The 20,346-nt window shown below is 38.4% G+C and overlaps 1 protein-coding gene across 1 annotated transcript; it reads left to right on the top strand.

Moving 5' to 3' along the window:
* Positions 1 to 203: 203 nt before the first annotated feature.
* Positions 204 to 19,638, top strand: pip4p1a (phosphatidylinositol-4,5-bisphosphate 4-phosphatase 1a). The gene is made up of 7 exons (XM_060872111.1): positions 204 to 433; positions 11,457 to 11,650; positions 11,974 to 12,080; positions 14,170 to 14,275; positions 14,834 to 14,886; positions 17,617 to 17,707; positions 17,793 to 19,638. Exons 1-7 carry the CDS (start codon positions 316 to 318, stop codon positions 17,934 to 17,936), a joined length of 813 nt encoding a protein of 270 aa, XP_060728094.1. The 5' UTR covers positions 204 to 315; the 3' UTR covers positions 17,937 to 19,638.
* Positions 19,639 to 20,346: the final 708 nt, after the last annotated feature.

The following is a 20,346-nucleotide window of genomic DNA, read 5'->3' as shown; positions in this document are numbered from 1 at the left end:
AAGTGTGAGCTTAAGATCCATTTCTGATTTCTTTATAGTTGTAACATAAACTCTATTCTGTCGAAGCCATGAAATGTTCCATGTTCAACGTCCGTCCGATGCCCGAGCGCAAAACCGACTGCTGCAATAAACAGCTACATAAAAGAGTTTTCCGTTCAGTACAAAACTAATGTTTTTTAAGAAACGTCAATAGCAGAAGCGCGCATGCGTGAACGTTGCCACAGCAGCCGGCTTGTAACCATGTGACGAAAGCGCGTCCAGCTGCGCGGCTCGGTGGCTCGACAGTGCGCCGTGTCTCCGTGTCTCGCTCTCGTTATGGCAGACGGCGAGCGCTCACCTTTACTCTCAGATCTCGGCGATGGAGCTGCCGGCAGCGGAATCGGCGGCCTTTCTCCTGGACCGAGTCCGTTTTCGCAACCCAACAAACCACAGAGTGAGTATTAATCGCTAGCGGAGGGCGGAGCCAGTGGTTATAGCGCTGCTGCCACACACAGGCCCGGGCTAAGTGTTGTGTTAACGTGCATCTGTCATCACAGTCTTTGTGTGCATTTAGTTTATTTCTGGGTTCTAGAGAAGTAATCAGCTGTTGGTTGCGTGAGGAACTGTGGTGTTTATTGCACAGCACTGGAAAGGAAGGGACGTTTATTTGTGTGCGAATGCTCATTGCTTAGAAAGCTAGCGACTTCCGCTTCCGGTGTGCAGCGAGTAGATGTGCGCCTGACTGACGTCTGCAGAATGAAACAGTTTAGTGACAGTAAATAAAAGTAATCTGCTTCCAGCCTGTTGTACAGTACCAACATTAGCTACATTAAATAATGTCCCCAGTTGCACACAGGGCGGGGTTTGTTTTGGATTCAGCATTTAGAGTTTTTACATGAGAGAAAAATGATGTATTGTATCAACAGTCGGTGAGGTTTACAAACAGTGATTGGCATTCATCGGTAATTTAATGTTGTAAAGATGTTCTACATTTATTGAAGTATTTCCTCCTTATGGGCGAGAGTTCCTGTTTACTTTATCATTTACATTTACAGCATTTAGCAGACGCCCTTATCCAGAGTGACTTACATTTTTTTTTAATCTAATTTTTTATACAACTGAGCAATTGAGGGTTAAGGGCCTTGCTCAGGGGCCCAGCAGTGGCAGCTTAGTGGACCTCTGAATCTAACTCACAACCTTCCGATTGGTAGCCCAACACCTTAACCACTAGGCTACCACATCCCACTTTATATATAGTAACTAAAGTACTATGGGCTACTGATGAGATTGTCTTATTCTATTACTCGTCGTCTTCTTCGTCTTCTTCTTTTTATTTTAACAACAAAGATCATAATCATTTTTTGTTCTTCATTTAATTTAAACATGTGACCAGTTATATCAGGTATATTGTTACTCAGGTTTCCTTAATAACTGCAAGACTGAGAGAATTTATATTAGTAGAAATGTAAAAATCTCTACTTTACTATTGATGTAGCTACGCGATTATGTTGGCTATTGTTACTTTGGTGGCAATTTTGGCTAGTTAGCCAGTGTCACTGTTATAACAGAGAACAAACAAACTGCTGTTCAGTGACACTAATTACTATTGTGCTGTCAAACAATGTTCAACACTGCTAATCTCAGTAGCATGTAAAATTTGTTCGCATAACTTTTAACCTGAATTTACGTGTCTGTGTCCTTTACAATAAGGTGCAGCCTCTGAGTTTCTTCACCCAAACAATCCTCTGGGTACAGATGCTCTTCTGTAGGGCTTGTAGCTACAATGTGAAATGAGGAATCATTTTATTGATTAATTTATTTATTTTTAAGAACTTGATTTAAAGGTTTTATCCAAAGCAGGACGGAGCTCACACTGCACCTCACATCTACATTCAGCTCTGTTGCGCAGTTTAAACAGTCCTATCAAGATAGAATGCAAAATGATCACATAGTTGTTTGACTCCCTTTTAAAACCTAATGATAAATGAGCTCAACTAAACAATCTTGATTAAAAGTTTACATTCCCTTGAAAGTGGCACACCTGTGACTCATTTTAATTGTAATTAGTGTCTGTGCATAAATAGTCAGTGAGTTTCTCATCTCATGAGGTGATGCACTGACTTGGCTGGATCTTAACACTTAAAAATGCCAGTTAGTACTGTTCAAACTCTGATAAAGAGGTGGAAAATAAGAGGTTCTGTTGATACTAAACCACGGTCAAGTAGACCAAAAAAGATTTAAAAAGTGGTTGTGGTGTTTCATAGAGCACGATAATGAGGAACACAAATGACCTGCATGGTTGAGTTGCCTCAATATCATTGAACCACTTTGGGGAGATCTCAAGATCTCAACAAAAGCTTTACAGGAACTGGAGGCATTTTGCCAAGAAGAATGGGCTGCTATACCACCTGAGAGAATTACGGACCTCATGCACAATTATTTCGAAAGACTGCATTCCATCATTGATGCTAAAAGGGCAATACACAATATTAAAAACTAAAGGTATGCAAACTTTTGAACAGGGATTATTTCTTTATTTTCTTTATGTATTGTTTGATTGTGCCATTCTTTTGGTAATGTAATCTTACATATTAACGTTCTATAAGAAATAAATTTAATTTGTTTTGCCCTCTCACTCATGTTTTCTTTTAAAAATGGTACACATCTTGCAAATTCTCCCAATGTATCCAAACCTTTGAGCACAACTGTATATACATGGAGTACTAATAATCTGATTGCTGGCTTCAGTGCATTGCAATTGTAAATCTGTGTGTCAGTGGTACCCAAGTGAACAAGCGCTTTCTGCAGGGAAACCGTTGTTGTGGTTTGGTTATTTATTTATTTTTTTATTTTATTTAATGGAAAGTGACTCATCGATTGCTGGCCAGAATAAAATTCCCCCACATTATAAAGCATTCTCCCTGATGCCGGAAAAGCAGGAGGGCATAGAAAGCCTGATGTCGGCATGCAGCACACTGGAGTGTATACAGACCTTTATGGCTTAAGACACAACAGACCAGTCTAGAGCTTTTTTCTTTTTAGGTTTTGTTTTTGCTTAGTATAGAGATCATGATTCTGAGACTGTTCTTATTTTAGTGATTTATAAACCCTGCACTCTAGGTAGCAAACGAGGAATAATCCTTGGCTGTATGGGCAGGTAGGGCAGCGTCCCTCCAAAATATTCATCCTCTTGAAACCATAGAACTCTATACAAACTGAATCAGTCTTAAATTAATTATGGACACATGAGAGACTGTCCCACTTGTTTTTGTTTTTTTTACGTGAATATAGTTCTGGGCAGGAAATGCATCAGCCTGTGAACATGCCAAGTGGCACAGATCATGCAATCGTGTTGACTTTCTGTTACAGAACATGTTTGAAAGATTGTCAGTTAGCGAGAAAATGACTATCAAACACTTGGCTTGATTATTTTCAGAATAATCCAGAAGCCAGATACGACAAGCCAGATATCAATCAAAGAACAGTGGTAAATGGTTCAGTATGACAATTCTGGCTTGTGAGCATGCAGAGGATTTTCACATTTGTAAACAGAAATTTAAACATAAACTCCTATGTATACTGTTCACAATTCCATTAACAACTGCCAAGTCAGGAATATATTTCTCTACTCTTATACACATTAAATAATTTCTGAGAAACACCGCCCAGGAACAACTTAATGCATTGGCAATGTTTTCAAATGAAAGAACTTAACGTGCAAGAGCTATGAGTTCAATAAAGAATTCACTTCAAAATTTGCTAATGTGAAGCAACATTTGGCCAAAATCTTATAAATAATAAATCACAATCAAATTAGTGAGAGCCTAAATGAATATATAGAATTTCTACATTCCAGGAAGTGAAATAACTGCAAAAAGATCAATCACAGCTAATAATAATAATAATAATAATAATAATAATAATAATAATAATAAAGAAAAAATAGCCTATTAATAACCCAGTTCCCATGTGCTCATGGTTGCTTGGTTAATTGTTCTGAGAATTGCCTGTTTTCTTCTCTTGATTTTCTTTCTCCAACTCCACATTATAACTCAGAATTCAAATACAATTAATACTACAATAAGGTGTGCGTTCTAAGGTACCATTCTATTTATGTATTCAAACCTGCCATTCACAATTAGAGTGCCCTGCTACGCTGAATTATGCAAAGACACTTCACCTTTGCCAAGTGTTTTGCCTGTGTTCAGTCATTTGTATGTAAAATTGGGCCTAGCAATCATAGTTTATTCATATAGCCTACGACCCCTTGTATCGACCCATGATCTGCCCCACTTAAATGTATTTTTAATTACTGCAAGAAAGCAATAAACCTTTTTGTAAATTAAATTAATCACACATTAGCAATCAGAACAGTTGTGCTGCTTAAGTCCAGTTTCATCTAATTAGTAGCATAATTTTTACTTATGTGCTCATCAGCATGTGTGCACATGGTTTTCCTTAAGCAAGACATCGCTGGATCCTGAGTGAACGTCTGTCGAATATCCAACTTAAAACTAACTTCATCATCTCCTTTTGATGAAAGTTTGTGTTACAGGAAATCATTATCCTTTATGTCGACAGACAAGGATTCAAAAAATCCATCATTTTTAGTAACAGATAGTGGCATTACTATTGTCACTTTGAACATTCATTCATTCATTTTCTACCGCTTAGCCGAACTTCTCGGGTCACAGGGAGCCTGTGCCTATCTCAGGCGTCATCGGGCATCAAGGCAGGATACACCCTGGACGGAGTGCCAACCCATCGCAGGGCACACACATGCACTCTCATTCACTCACACACTACAGACAATTTTCCAGAGATGCCAATCAACCTACCATGCATGTCTTTGGACCGGGGGAGGAAACCGGAGTTCCCGGAGGAAACCCCCGAGGCACGGGGAGAACATGCAAACTCCACACACACAAGGCGGAGGCGGGAATCGAACCCCCAACCCTGGAGGTGTGAGGCGAACATGCTAACCACTAAGCCACCGATTTGGTTGAGTTTTGCTATATTTTTCTTTTTTACTTCTGTAAAGGGAAAAACACAAGTTACACTTGTTTATGGTGACAGTGCTCTAAAAGATCGATCCAAATGCTCCAAAGATGGTTTATGAAATTACAAAATAAAGGCATTGATCGAATCAAACCCACAATACACGACACGAGAGATTGCAGAATAATTGAACATCCATCATTCAAAGCTTCACAACAACCTGAAGAAGCTTAGACATGTAAGCAAGCACGATATTTGGGTTCCTCATGAACTCAAAGTAGTTTATTTTGACGTTGACGGTGCATTTAACGTTGACGGTGCATCTGCTATATGCTCATTAAACATGAGGAAAATTATCCTTTTTTGAAGTGGCTGATAACTGGTGAGAAGTGGATTGTTTACACATTGTGTTGTGCAAACGGTCTTTGTGATGTGCCTCAAACGACAGAGGAATGTTATGCTTTCAGTGTGGTAGGAATTTAAACTGATGAAAAAACAACAACCCAATATTAATGGAATATTCCAAACAAATGTAAGGAGGAAATAGCTAGCTGCATTTTTCACACTTGGCTGTCTAGCTAATACATTTCATCTTTTCTTGAATGACTGTTTTGAATGTATTTTATTTATTTGCTCTCTCTCTTTTGGTTGCTCTCTGTTCGAGGTCGCCACAGAGGATCACATGGTCCGCATGTTAGATTTGGCACTGGTTTTACGCCGGATTCCCATTATGATGCAAAGCTCCCATTTTATATGGGCTGGGGACTGGCACTGAGATTTAACAGAGATTCAGTGGCTGGGTTAGCTCCCTGCCCGGGAATCGAACCTGGGCCGTGTCAAACAAGGGCCATTTCAAACGAGGACCACCAGGAGGCCTACTTGTTTTAATTTTTAGTTTTGTGCTAGTTGATTCAGTTCAGAGGTGCCGAACACATATACAGTACGCAAGGCTGGTACAAACAGTACTTTTTGACTTGTTTCACAAAGGCTGAAAAGGCAGGGAAAGACTCACGCTAAATTAACATGTTAAATTTTTTATTCTTGGTCACATACCCAGCTGTTGCAGGCGGTAGTTCACTGGTCACACTTGCTTGAGGACTGTGTGCAAATAACTAGGTAACTTTTATGTAGCACTGGATAGCAGTAGGAGCACCCAGTCAAACTAGTTGAAACTTCCTTGGTTATAGGTTTGCCCTTGCTGTGGTTGAGCCTCCTCTGTGTCTTATTTTACAATTAGGCGATTTAAACATGGCAAACAGGATGTTAGGAAGGGGGAGGTCCTACTTCCTCCACTTCTTATCTATAAGTGACCATGGTCAGCAGAGATGAGTCAGTAATTTTGATGCAAAGGTTGTACCTTGGTCACTCAGGTGGTCTTTTTGGATCTCCACATGGGTGAAGAGAAGGATGCGTTCCTTGGTGAGAATCGGGTGGCAATATCCATGATGACCAATATTCATGGCCCCAGGTGGATTTTGTGACCCAATTTACCAGATCCATGCCCACCTCTACGAGTGCTTTTTGTTGTTTCAGGTGAGATCGTGCTGGGCTCAACGCAGACAGTCCACTTGCAAATCTCTGTTGCCACATTGTTGGTGGGACAGCCTGCAATGTGCCAGAATTTTCTCCCTGAACATGGCATATTCAGCTACCTTCCCAGCAGCAGGGAGTAGGAGGCCAATTGGACATTGGTGGCAATAATTGTGGCCTCTTTGGCCATTTTTTCCTGGGCAGTTATGCCCTTAAATGTGTAACAAATTTGTGACAAGCTCTCAGTCGAGTGATGACTTGGCAGCATAATCACAAACCCAAAGCTCATGTTAACTTTTGCCTATGGAAGTACTAATTCATGTGTGTTTGCTCTCTTAATTCGCTCTCTCCAGAGTGAATGATTTGTAAAAGTTTACCGAGAGTATCGTTGTAGGGGTGTGTAAATCAGCGAAGGCAAACTCTGATGTTACCCCATACTATTGCAGCAATATAGCTTACAGCAGGTTATGTTCGCTGGTCTGCTGGATGTCCAGGTAGTGCTCTGAATGCTGTGTGTTATTTAGAGCAATTTTGCAGGCAAGGCTGGCCCTCTAGGGTGCGTGTCCTTTCTATTTGGGAATGTGCTGCTCTCAGTCAGTCGTTGCAGCATAGCACAAGAAAAGGCCTAGATACTCTGTGACAGGTCAGGGAGCAGACAATCAGGCTAAACCTACCAACCAGTCTCCTAGCTACAGTGAGTTTCACAATGTTGAGACTGTGTCTGTTCACCAAGCTAAACAGAAATGTAGAAACACTTCACAAATCTAAAGCACTTACTGTTAATGACACTATTTCTGATCTGGAGTTTAATGGACTGTGGGTAACATAAATTTGTATTAAAGAAAATGAGTACATATCATTAAATGAAGCTAGTCTGCCCGGATACAGTTATATACACTAGTATTGCCTAATGGGCAGGAGAGGAGGTTTTGCTGTTATTTATTTTGATAATTTAGGCTTCACACCAAAACTTGGGCATAAATTCAATGTTCAAGTTCTTTATGCTAACTATGTAGCCGCAAAAAATATGTCTACTTAGTTGATTTCCATAATTATTATTATTTACAGACCCCAAGGCCCTATTCTGAATTCCTCTGTAAATTTGTGGATTTTACTTCAAACCTAGTAAATCCAGAAGACCCTCTAAGTACAGTAGTCTTACTTAGGACCCAGTCATAAATAACATTCGGATTAAATATAGAACACGTTGACACATTTCTACATTCCAAGTTACAGTGGTAAAAAAAAGTATTAAACAAGTCAGAATTTTTCTCATTAAATATATTTCTAAAGATGCTGTTGACATGGAATTCACCAGATGTCAGCAACAACCAAAGTAATAAATACAAACAAAAAATTCAGAAATTAAATTGTGTGTAATAAAATGGAATGCGATAGGGAAAAGGTATTGAACACATTTACTGAACTTTATTTAGTATTTTGTACAAAACCCTTTTGTAATGGCAGCTTCAATCTACAACATGCTTTTTCTTCGGCAATGGAGTCTTTACTTTTTAAAACGATTGTACCTTCTAATTCCAGGTCTAATTCCTCTTCCAGATTATGACCCCAACAGTGCTCACTGGAACATTCAGAAGTTTAGAAATCGTTCTTTTACCAATGCCATTAGTATGTTTTGCAATAGTAAGGTTGTAAAGGTCTAGATAGAGCTCTTTGCTTTTACGTATCATGAGATGTTTCTTGGTAATGACACCTTAGTAATGAAACATGTTTTTATAGGCCATCTGTTGTGACTGAACCTGCTGATATTAATTTCCACTGACAAGGGGTCTGATTGCTTTGAAATTACTAGTAGATTTCAGCTTGTGCCTTGACATTCCATGCCTTTTTGCATTTCCCTTTCTTCATGTGTTCAATACTTTTTCCCTGTAATTCCATTTTATTACACACAACTTAATTTCTGAACTTATTTGTTTAGTTTTCTTTGTATGTATTGGATTACTTGGGTTGATACTGACATGTGGTGAAAATTTCATGTCAACAGCACCTGTAGAAATATATTTACTGAGAAAACATTTGATGTGTTTAATAATTGTTTTATCTGCTGTATCTGAGACCATTATCTCTTCTTATTTAAAATGTGCCTTAGAACATAATATTTGCACTTTTCTACATTATCATGCCAAACATACATTTACATTTGCTATTGCACAAAGGTTTATTAATAGTCTCCCAGAGCAATTATCGCTATGATTGGATCACCATCTGACCCAACAGAACATGACCCGGTCACTGAATACTGTATTTCTACACTTAATGTAGTTAAGTGTAGATAATGTAGTTCTACTTACTTTATAAAAAGAAATTAGGGAGAAAAAGCATAACTAGCATTATGGTAAACTAGACAATTTGAGGGCTGACCCTTTAGATAATAATATTAATATATCATAGCATTGCTTAGAATGTTTCACACTCCTTCAGGAGACACTTTCAAATTTTCTCTTCAAATTTATCAGCTTGTATAATAGATCCCTTGCCTAGATGCTTCTTCAAACAGATACTACGTGCAGCAACCAAACCTGTTGAAAAAAATAATCAATTCTTCTCTTAGCACTGGCTATCTACCAAAATGTATGTTTTAAACACACCGTTATCAAAACCCCTCAATAAAATTGTGACCCCTGTCAGCTGTATAGGCTAAAATTAGTCCTTCCTGTTTTTTCTCCAGGATCCTGGAAAGGTTTGTAGTACAGCAGTTATGCTCATACCTACATAGAAATTACTCTTATTGCCCTCTTATCAGGTTATTATTGTAATGCCTTACAGTTTGGATGTTCCAGTAAGTACATACGGAAGCTCCAGTCCAGAGTGCACCAGTTAAGCCCGTTCACACTGCAGGTAAAAGTGCCCCAAATCTGATTTTTTTTTGGGGTCAAGTGACCAGGTCAGACTTTTTCAGGAGTAGTGTGAACACTCAAATCTAGCCCAAATCATGTTCAGACTACATTAATACATGGTCCTGAATCAGACCCAAATCTGATTTTTTCCAATGTGGCCGCAGTGTGAACAACCAAGGCGGATTTGATGCGACTTTTACGTCGATCTACATCGACATTCGTCACAATTATGCGCCGGCGAGTACGCACACAAACGTGACTACGCCTACAAAATGGATCAAATAATCAAAAGTTGCCCTCGACATCCGAAAATTTTCAAAACACTGCGTCTCTGTGCTGCCATTACACAAACATTTACAAAGAAAAGCGAAAATGCTTACTTCCTCCATAACCCCGCCAACTTTAGCACAACGGCGTGCTGTGTGTGACGTCATTGTTATTCGTTCGTTTGCTCATGCTGGTCAGTTCGAAACAGCAAACAGTTCACACTGGTATCTGATATAGACCACATTTTAAAATGTAATGTGAACAGCCAAACAAAAAAATCAGATCTGAGCAAAATTTCCAAATTGAGCATTAAGACTTGCAGTGTGAACAGGGCTTTAGAGTCCTAAGATAAAGGAGATACACGTGTAAGTGCTAAATGAACAGAACAGTACAATCCACTAAAGTTTGTACACAGAACAGTGCCGACCTCCATACAGTTTATAGAGTGCAAGTAAGGATGATTTGGTTGTAAACGTATGACAGCAGCAATTTAATAGCAGTACTGAAAAAGTGATGTGCAATGCAACTGCAGTGTTGGTGCAGAGATGTACAGCTGAATGTGTGTCTTTCTCTCATTCTATGTCTCTCTCTTTTTACATTTACATTTACAGCATTTGGCAGACGGCCTTATCCAGAGCGACGTACAGAAGTTCTTAAGTCTCTATCATTGTATACTTTAACTCTGGGCCACTAGGTTATGTACTTAAGATACCAGGAGTCTAAAAGACTGTTCAAGGTTTTTATTTTTTATTTTAAAACAAACAAAAAAAAAAACCACATATGCAACAAACAAGGAAGGAAGTGCTAGTTGAAGTGTTTCATGAATAAGTGAAAATGAACATGAAATGAACTGTCGTTTGAAAATAGCCAGTGACTCAGCTGTCCGGACCTCTAGGGGAAATTCATTCCACCACCTTGGTGCTAGAACAGAAAAGAGTCTTGTTATATATTTGCCTCTTACCCTGAGAGATGGTGGAACCAGTCGAGCAGTGCTGGTATATCTGAGGGTGCGGGTGCAGTGCGAGGAGTGATGAGGGCTTTGAGGTAAGAGGGAGCTGGCCCGTTTTTGCCTTTGTAGGAAAGCATCAGTGTTTTGAATCTGATGCGTGCAGCTACTGGAAGCCAGTGTAGGGATGGCAGCAGCGTGGTGGGATGCAAGAACTTAGGCAGGTTGAAAAGCTGCATTTTGGATGATTTGCAGAGGATGAAATAGGTTCATAGGTAGACCTGCCAGCAGTGCATTGCAGTAGTCCAGTCTAGAAATGGCAATAGATTTAACCAGCAGCCTGTGTGGCAAAAATGGCCGAATCCTTCTAATGTTGTAGAGAAGGAACTGACATGAGCGTGTCACATTAGCAACATGAGGGGAAAAGCACAAAGCTCCTGTTTACACAATTACACTAGACTATGTAGTATTCAGTTATTACTATCATGTGTCACAGATGAGGATGGGTTAAATTTTAGATCTGGTTCCTTTCAAGGTTTCTTCCTAATATCATCTCTGGCAGTTTTTCCGTGCCACCCTTGCTTCTGGTGTGCTCATTAGGGGCAAAAGTAAAACAAAATGTTAAACTTTTCATTCTGAATTTTTATAATCCTGTAGAACTGTTTTGCAAATATTTCCATTGTTAAAAGCACTATACAAATTAAATTGAATTGATTATATTTTAGACAGATTTACTGTTTCTTCATCAGTTTTTTTTGTGTTATTTTTTTCATTATGTTGACTTTTATTGCTATCTTGCATAACAATAAATTTTGCTTGTAATGTGACAGTTGTCCTTACACCAAAGTGATGAAATGTTTCAAATTTTCACCCCTCAGGTTTCCCACCGTTTCCAAGCCCGTCTCAGCCCTCTGTGCTTTTAGGGGAGGATCCTCCACCCTATTCACCCCTGACATCACCTGAAAGTGGCAGTGCCCCTGTGATCAGCTGCCGTGTGTGTCAGTCTCTTATCAGTGTTGAGGGCAAGATCCACCAGCATGTTGTCAAGTGTGGTGTGTGCAATGAAGCAACAGTAAGTCCATGAAAATGCAAAAAAGCTCATTTTTGTGCAGTATGAAAGGTCCCAGTTAAATAGTCTATAGAACCTCACAATAGGAACTAACAGTTATTAAAAACTATAATATTTATAAATTTCTTTATACATTTTTTGGGGGGTGTGATTATTGGGCAATGCTTTATGCACACGCTGCATTCCGGTTCATAAGTGCTTTTAGTACTATATTATGTTATTACTGAAATTATGCCCATTCCCTCACTTTCTCTCACAGCCTTCCTAATATTTAAGCTGTTTTTTTTTTCTTTTTTGCCCTTTACCATTATTCTCTCCCATCCTAGCCCATAAAGAATGCTCCAGCTGGGAAGAAGTATGTGCGTTGTCCCTGTAACTGTCTGCTCATCTGCAAGGTCACATCTCAGCGCATCGCCTGTCCACGCCCTTACTGGTGAGACAGGGACAAAATCTCATTTCAGACAACACTTGAATCATTCCTAGGAGTGATAGGATATTTTTCCTTTTCCTGTTCCTCTAACCAATCATGTAATTGTTCTGTATTTACTCCTCATTTATTTGTTTTATAAGCAGGATGTGATTTGTTAAGAGCAAAGTACAGAGCGAAAGATACAGATAGCTTTATTTAAAGCTATCAAAAATCTGGAAAGTAGGAATTGTAGGGGAAAGTTTTCAGTACATGTACTCTGGATACTGTTGTGTGTGAAAGTCCCAGGAGATCAGCAGTTTCTGAAACTAAGGCTAGCCTTTCGTCACATCAACATTTCTGTGATCTCATTTTTACTCCATTCTGATATTTGATGTGAATATTAACTGAAGCTCTTAACCCATATGTGCACAATTTAAAGCATTTATTTATATATATATATATATATATATATATATATATATATATATATATATATATATATATATATATACACATACACAGTCATGGCCAAAAGTGTTGGCACCCATTGAAATTTTTCCAGAAAATGAAGTATTTCTCACAGAAAAGTATTGCAATTACACGTTTTGCCGTTACACGTTAGAACAACACACAAAAAAAACAGAGGAAAAAGCAAATTTGACATAAAAAATGGGCCGGACAAAATTATTGGCACCCTTAAATTAATATTTGGTTGCACACCCTTTAGAAAAAATAACTGAAATCAATCGCTTCCTATAACCATCAATAAGCTTCCTACACCTCTCACCCAGAATTTTGGACCACTCTTCCTTTGCAAACTGCTCCAGGTTTCATATTGAAGGGTGCCTTTTCCCAACAGCAATTTTAAGATCTCTCCACGGGTGTTCAATGGGATTTAGATCTGGACTCATTGCTGGCCACTTCAGAACTCTCCAGCGCTTTGTTGCCATCCATTTCTGGGTGCTTTTTGAAGTATGCTTGGGGTCATTGTCCTGCTGGAAAACCCATGATCTCAGATGCAAACCCAGCTTTCTGACACTGGGCCGTACATTGTGACCTAAAATCCTTTGGTAATCGACACAGTCAAGGCACCCAGTGCCAGAGGCACCAAAACAACCCAAAACATCTTTGAATCTCTACCATATTTGATTGTAGGTACTGTGTTCTTTTCTTTCCATTTTCGGTAAACAGTAGAATGATGTGCTTTACCAAAAAGCTTTATCTTGGTCTCATCTGTCCACAAGATGTTTTCCCAGAAGGATTTTGTCACATGTACATTTTGGCAAACTGAAGACCTGCGTTTTTATGTCTCTTTGGCAGCAATGGGGTCCTCCTGGATCTTCTGCCTTAGCGTTTCATTTCATTCAAATGTCGACGATAGTTCGCGCTGACACTGATGCACCCTGAGCCTGCAGGACAGCTTGAATTTTTTTAACTTGTTTGGGGCTGCTTATCCACCATCCGGATTATCCTGAGTTGCAACCTTTCATCAATTTTTCTCTTCTGTCCACGTCCAGTGAGATTAGCTACAGTGCCATGGGTTGCAAACGTCTTGATCATGTTGCGCACTGTGGACAAAGGAACATCTAGATCTCTGGAGATGGACTTGTAACCTTGAGATTGTTGATATTTTTCCACAATTTTGGTTCTCAAGTCCTCAGGCAGTTTTCTTCTCCTCTTTCTGTTGTCCATGCTTAGTGTGGCACACAGACACACAATGCAAAAAACGGAGCCAACTTCTCTCCTTTTCATCTGCTTTCAGGTGTGATTTTTATATTACCCGCACCTGTTACTTGCCCCAGGTGAGTTTAAAGGAGCATCACATGCTTGAAACAAACACAATTTTGAAAGGGTGCCAATAATTTTGTGTGTTGTTTCAATACACACAAAGGAAATAAACACATGTATAGCAAAACGTGTAATTGCAATAAGATTCTGTGAGAAATACTTCAAATTTTCAATACTGGAAAAATTTAAGTGGTGCCAACACTTTTTGCCATGACTGTATGTGTAATATTTAACATTTTCCCTTAATTCTCATATAATATGAAAACTATGCCAATGATACAAATGTATTTTTATATTTTACACATTTTCTGTGTCTGTGTTGCAGTAAGAGGATCATTAATTTGGGACCTGTACACCCTGGTCCAGCTAGTCCAGACCCACAGCCTAGTGGGGCCCGAGTGTCATGTGGCCACTGTAGCAACACCTTCTTGGTACTATCTTCATTAACTGTATCATAAACAATCATTTCACATAACACTCCAGTATAATCATCACATATAGCACTTAATCAGTAGTCACAACATTCAGTAAGTATTTGAAAATAATCACCATCATGGTGCATTGAGGTGGAAATGCACACTGGATGGGATGCCAGTCCATTGCAGTCCCCTGGTTCATAGGTGAAAGGTGAATTGTAATAAACATCAAAGCCCACCTGGTTTCCAAGAGGTTTTTTACAAATTTTATTAAAAATAAACACAATTGTTTTAAGTTTTCCCCCCTGCTTTTTGTCTTCGCTTCACACACAGCGATATGATCACATTATTGTATAATGGATTTCTTTATGGAAAACTACAATCATGATAGTGTTAATGTAAGTATTATAGAAACTTTCTTAAAATTGTTTAATTCTGGAGGATCCCAAAGTTTACCTCAATTAAACTTAAAATTTTTTTTTTTTTTTTTTAAACCTCATTGTCTCACAGTTATACATAATTTCATCACCACCATCATCATCATCATTAATTTTTTTTTTCTTCACTTTGCAGTGGACAGAGTTTACTGACAGGACACTGGCCCGATGTCCCCACTGCAGAAAAGTGTGAGTGTCCAGTTATCCCTAAAAATTCCAGATCCACCTAAAAGAAAAGCTATTTAACCAAAGGCTTGACTAAGCAAATTTAGTTATTTAGTGAGACTGTGTCTGACTATTATACTGACTATGACACTGTTTGGAAAGCTAATCTACATCTGTGGGTCTTTTTATGAAAAAGCTCTGTTCTCTGTTGTAGTTTTAATTATTCAAGGTACTAACAAATGCCTGCACGTTTTGACTAAAGCAGGCATTTTGGATCATAAAACACTAAGCATTTGCTCAGGTACTGTGGTATGACACCATTTAGTGCTTTTTTTAAGGTCATTAGCAGTATTTTAAGTCATTGTAGATAATATAGGGGTGACGTTTAAATTTTCTGGTTCTAGTTAGGTCTGCTAATTCTGGACTAACTGGAGCATGTTTATTTACTTAAAGTAACATCTTAGGCTTTGGGGCATCACAATAGTCCAACCTAGAGGTAGCAAACACTAGATTTTGATTCAGAATTTCTGCATCATTGAAGCTACTCAATATTCAGTGTCTAATGTCCGTGACACATGGCTCAGCTTTTTAAAGCTAGAGGCTATCATGTGATATGGGTGATCAGAAGCACCCTAAATGTGTAATAGGCTGCTCAGTAATATGATATCAAATGATTAAACATAGCAACCAAAAGATGAAAAAAAAAATGTTGTGGAAGAAAACGGAAAACTCATTCCATTCAGATGGATAGAGGAATAAATAAAATGCCAAAGACTCAGCCAATGATCAGGTCCAGGGTGATCGAAGAAGGTCTGAAGTTACTTGTGAGTACTGTAGCAATTAGAAGATGCCTATCTGAAGCCAAGCTATTGGCAAGAAGCCCCTGTAAAGTCCCTTTGTTTAAAAAAAGACTTGCTGAAGAGGTTACAGTTTGCCTAAGAAGAACGCATTGACTGGCCTAAAGAGAAATGGTGCAACATTTTGTCAGATGACCCCCGAACACTGAATTCAAGCCACAGTACATTTTGAAGCATGGTGGTGCAAGTATCATGATATGGGGATGTTTCTCGTACTATGGTGTTGGGCCTATTTATCACAATCACATCATGGATCAGTTCGAAAACATAAGAAAACTTAGAGGTCATGGCGTCGCTACCTTCTGACACCGCCACGAGTGGCGGCCTGTCCAGTAGCTCTGTGAAAGTTGGCAGGACGGGGAGTACAAAAGCCTGATTGAGGACTTTGTGAGTTGGTGTGTGTCCAACCCTCTACAGCTGAACACCTCCAAGACCAAGGAGATGGTGATGGATTTTTGTAGGAATAATCCACAATCTCAACCATTGTCCATACAGGGAGTTGACGTGGAGATGGTCAAGACCTAAAAATATCTAGGGCTGCAGCAGGATGATAAGTTGGACTGGACCACAAACATGGATATTCTGCTCAGTAAAGGACAGAGCCATCTACACTTCGCATCCTTCAACATCTGCAAACAAATGCTACACATCTTAAACTAATCTATGGTCGTCACTGGACTTTTATATGCTGTGTTGTGCTGGGGAGGAATCTGCAAAAAGAGAGATGCAGCATGACTAGACAGACTGGTGAGGAGCGCAGGTTCTGTGGTTGGAACAGAGCTGGACTCACTGGTGACAGTAGAACATTGGAAATTCTGTCTGTCTGTCTGTCTGTCTGTCTGTCAATCCACAACACACCAGTAAGCTACCAGTATCTTGTTTCCAGACCAAGATTAACATTATGGAATGGCCAGTGCATTATTTAACCTTAATCTAATAGAAAACTTGTGGGGTGACAACAAAAATGCTGTTTCTGAGGCAAAACCAAGAAATGCAGTGGATTTGTGGTATGTATTGCAATCGTCCTGGGCTGGAATACCTGGCAGAAGTTGGTCGACTCCATGCAACACAGATCTGAAGCAGTTCTCCGCAACAATGGTTAAGACAACTAAATATTAGTTCAGTTAAGAAAGCTAAATCTTTAAGTATTGTTCAGTTTATACAGTAAATGTTTGAATTTGTAAAAAAAAAAAAAAAAAAGATGCTGTCACTGTATTTTATTTTAACTGCCCAATATTCCCTTTTCTTCAATTTCTGTAAAGTTATAACAAATTATTGAGCTTTACTCACTTTTTTAAACATACTGCTATATACAGTACGTGTGTGTGTGTGTGTGTGTGTGTGTGTGTGTGTGTATGTATGTGTGTGTATGTATATATATATATATATATATATATATATATATATATATATATATTATATATATATATATATATATACACACACACACACACACACACACACACACACACACACACACACACACACACACACACACACATATATATATATATATATATATATATATATATATATATATATATATATATATATATATATATATATGTGTGTGTGTGTGTATGTATGTAATATTTCTGCATTAGAGATTTATATATTAACCTGCCATCAAAGAATTCCTTTGTGAGTGTCTCTACATTTTTGTTTACCTCAGGGAACAGACACAGTCTCAATACTTTTGAACCTGAGTGGTGACAGTATACCAATCAACTGTTGTGAATGGACAGGAAGCAATATGTTTGTCCTATCATGCACCCCAATCTTCTCACCAGAGAGCTTGGGATTTGTTGAAAAGCTTTAGGTTTTTAAGTGTTTTTGTTGTCTCAGTACTATATATCTGGATGAAAATCACCACCAACATTTATTGCTTCTGCTGCAGTTCTTCAATTGGCCAGACATATCCAAGGAGGCGGAGTCTCTGGTGTTTTCTCCTCTGCTTGTTGTTCAGCATCTCGGCTGCTGGACTTATTGTGAGTGTAAACACTGGCCTTTTTATCTTTGCTTCTTTTCTTCCCTGAAATGTGTTCATTTCTAAATAACTCATTCTCTCTACAGGGGGGGACGTGGTCTAAGGCACAATTGTATGGAGGGATATATGCTGCTTGGGTGGCCATGCTGCTACTGGTCATGGTGACTTTGGCCAGAGCACTCTATTGGACCTGCCTACGGGTCAGCCAACCACTGCAAAATTTCACATAGAAAGAGAGCGGGGGGTGGGGGATGGTTTGGGTGGCACTTGTGTGGTGGAAGAAATGGTTGCGTGGGAGAAATTGGGCAACAGAATCAGACTTGTGGTAAATAGTCTGAGAAAAATGCTGAGCAATGGATGAAACATGAAGCATTAAGCCATGTAAAATAATGATTAATTATAAATATAATAGAATGGTCTGCTGAGGGGGAAGGATGACTGGATTGAAGGATTGGGCTGAAAATAGTTATTTGTTTTAAGTAAATATTTATTGAGCTGAACATTGGATCCTGTGGTTTTACCAATGACTGTGCGCAAACCTACTGACACCATACTGACACCAAATTCTAGTGGCCCAGAATATTTTAATCTCGCATGTAACACATACACGTATGAAAGACTCCGACACTGGATCAATAGTGGTAGGTGTCTATCAAATTATTTGGCATAGTTGACACTATATGGCAGACATGTTTGTTTGCACACACAATCCGCCGACTGTTTTTGACTACATATCTGGAAATTTGCCTCAACAAAAGAGCACCAGAGGTGTCGAGTAGGGTTTCGTCTTGACTGATTAGTTGTGTGTTGCTATAATGTACTGTCATAAATATTAGAATAAGTGCATTTGTAAATGCTATCAATATCAGTGCATCTGCAGTCCAAAGCATCAAGAGGCCAGAGAGTGACTGAGAACAGAATGCTGTCTGTCCTCCCCAGTGTGGCTCTGCTTTAACATACCATCCACACCCACCTCTGTTCTTTCCATATGACCTTATAAACCCATACTTACTTCTAATCTGTGATTATACATAGGTGTAACTATATATTGTGAAGTAAAATTACTTGGCATTAATCAAAAGAATTTCATATTTGAACTTACGAATATAATATGAATAACATGAATTATAATAAATAACAAATCAGTAACAGAATTCAGAGCAAAAGTCTCATGGTGCTTTTTAATTTGTATTGACATGCTTGCTAGGCATGATACAAACATTTGGTCACCTTTTTTTATGCATTTTCACTTCAGGTCTATGTGAAATAAATAATTAAAATAATATGGTGGGTAAGCATGATTTACATACAGCTAATAAATTTCATTTAAGAATTGCACACATGAGCAGACAGATTAGTGTCACCAACATACTAAATTCCTTAAGGGGGTGCTGTAGTAATGTTATTGTAATTTTATTTGTATTTTTATATAAAACCCCATTTTATGATTCTGACATATCGATACACCTAGATAAATAGTCTCACATTCCCAGGTTGTTTTTCAGTTTTCCCCTTAAGGCTGAATATTTATTTGTTCTTGTTTTACGACTGCGCCATTGCACTAAGAGGATCTAACAGTTCCTTAAAAACCTTTTTTTCTGTAAACACTACATTTTATTTTTTAAAATTTGTGTTCGTGTACTTACCATGAGAAGAATTATTGTAATCTGTACACCCACTCTGCCTGATGGGAACTACAGCGCTGAAAGGTCTCTGTTGGGCATTCTCTTATTTATGATCTGAATGATGATGATGAAGTCACCAATACATGACATTTGTCATGTCATTAACTTGAATATGATGCACCTGTGGTCATATAAAATGTGCTAATCACATGTATGTTTTTGTATTTAACTGCTGTGTATTAAAGGACAGTTTAGGACTTTATGCACCGCTTATTATTTTTTATTTAAAAAAGATAACTCTTTTTTTTTTAATAAAACAAAACAAAAAAAACACCTCTTTAATATACCCTTGGGTCAATGCACAATGAGTGCCTGATTTTGTATTATTTAAAAATAATTACCCAATCCCCCCCATTGTTTTTGCAGGATCTCTGTAGTAAATGGTTTGTTGGCAATTGTTGGTCATTATCTCATTATGATGGTGATTTTCTGAGGGACAAATGCATGATTCCTATGCTGTGATTAGCAATTTGTTCTGACAAACCCGATTTAAAGAATCAGGCAATTATTAAAAGCTTAACTGCTTAGTAATATTGTATGAGGCCCAAAAGTACAGGGATTATATTGTGAATAAACATCTCCTGTAAAAAAAAAAAAAAAAAAAAAAAAAAAAAATTGAAAACGTTTCAATAGTACAAAAAGTATATGGTGTCACTGAAGAGGAAGTGCTACAAGACCGGGTTCTGGATTTATGCTGCTGAAATTCTTACTACTTTGTGATTAGTGGTGTGAAGGTTTACAGTGATTAGATAAAGATATAATTGTCCTATATTGGTATAAATAATGTCAGAAAATATGTATGAATGTTTCATTCTCCTGTACGCTCCAAAATGAAATGGCATAAGAGGAAACGTCTTTGTCTTATCCCGCAATCCAGGCGTAAAGGTGCCTTTGTCCTAAACTGTACGCTTTAAAGTTATAATTACTGATCCCAATCTTATTTATGCCAAGAACA

Source organism: Tachysurus vachellii, chromosome 1, assembly GCF_030014155.1.
Source record: "Tachysurus vachellii isolate PV-2020 chromosome 1, HZAU_Pvac_v1, whole genome shotgun sequence".
NCBI lineage: Eukaryota > Metazoa > Chordata > Actinopteri > Siluriformes > Bagridae > Tachysurus > Tachysurus vachellii.
This window is presented reverse-complemented; position numbering and strand designations above follow the sequence as displayed.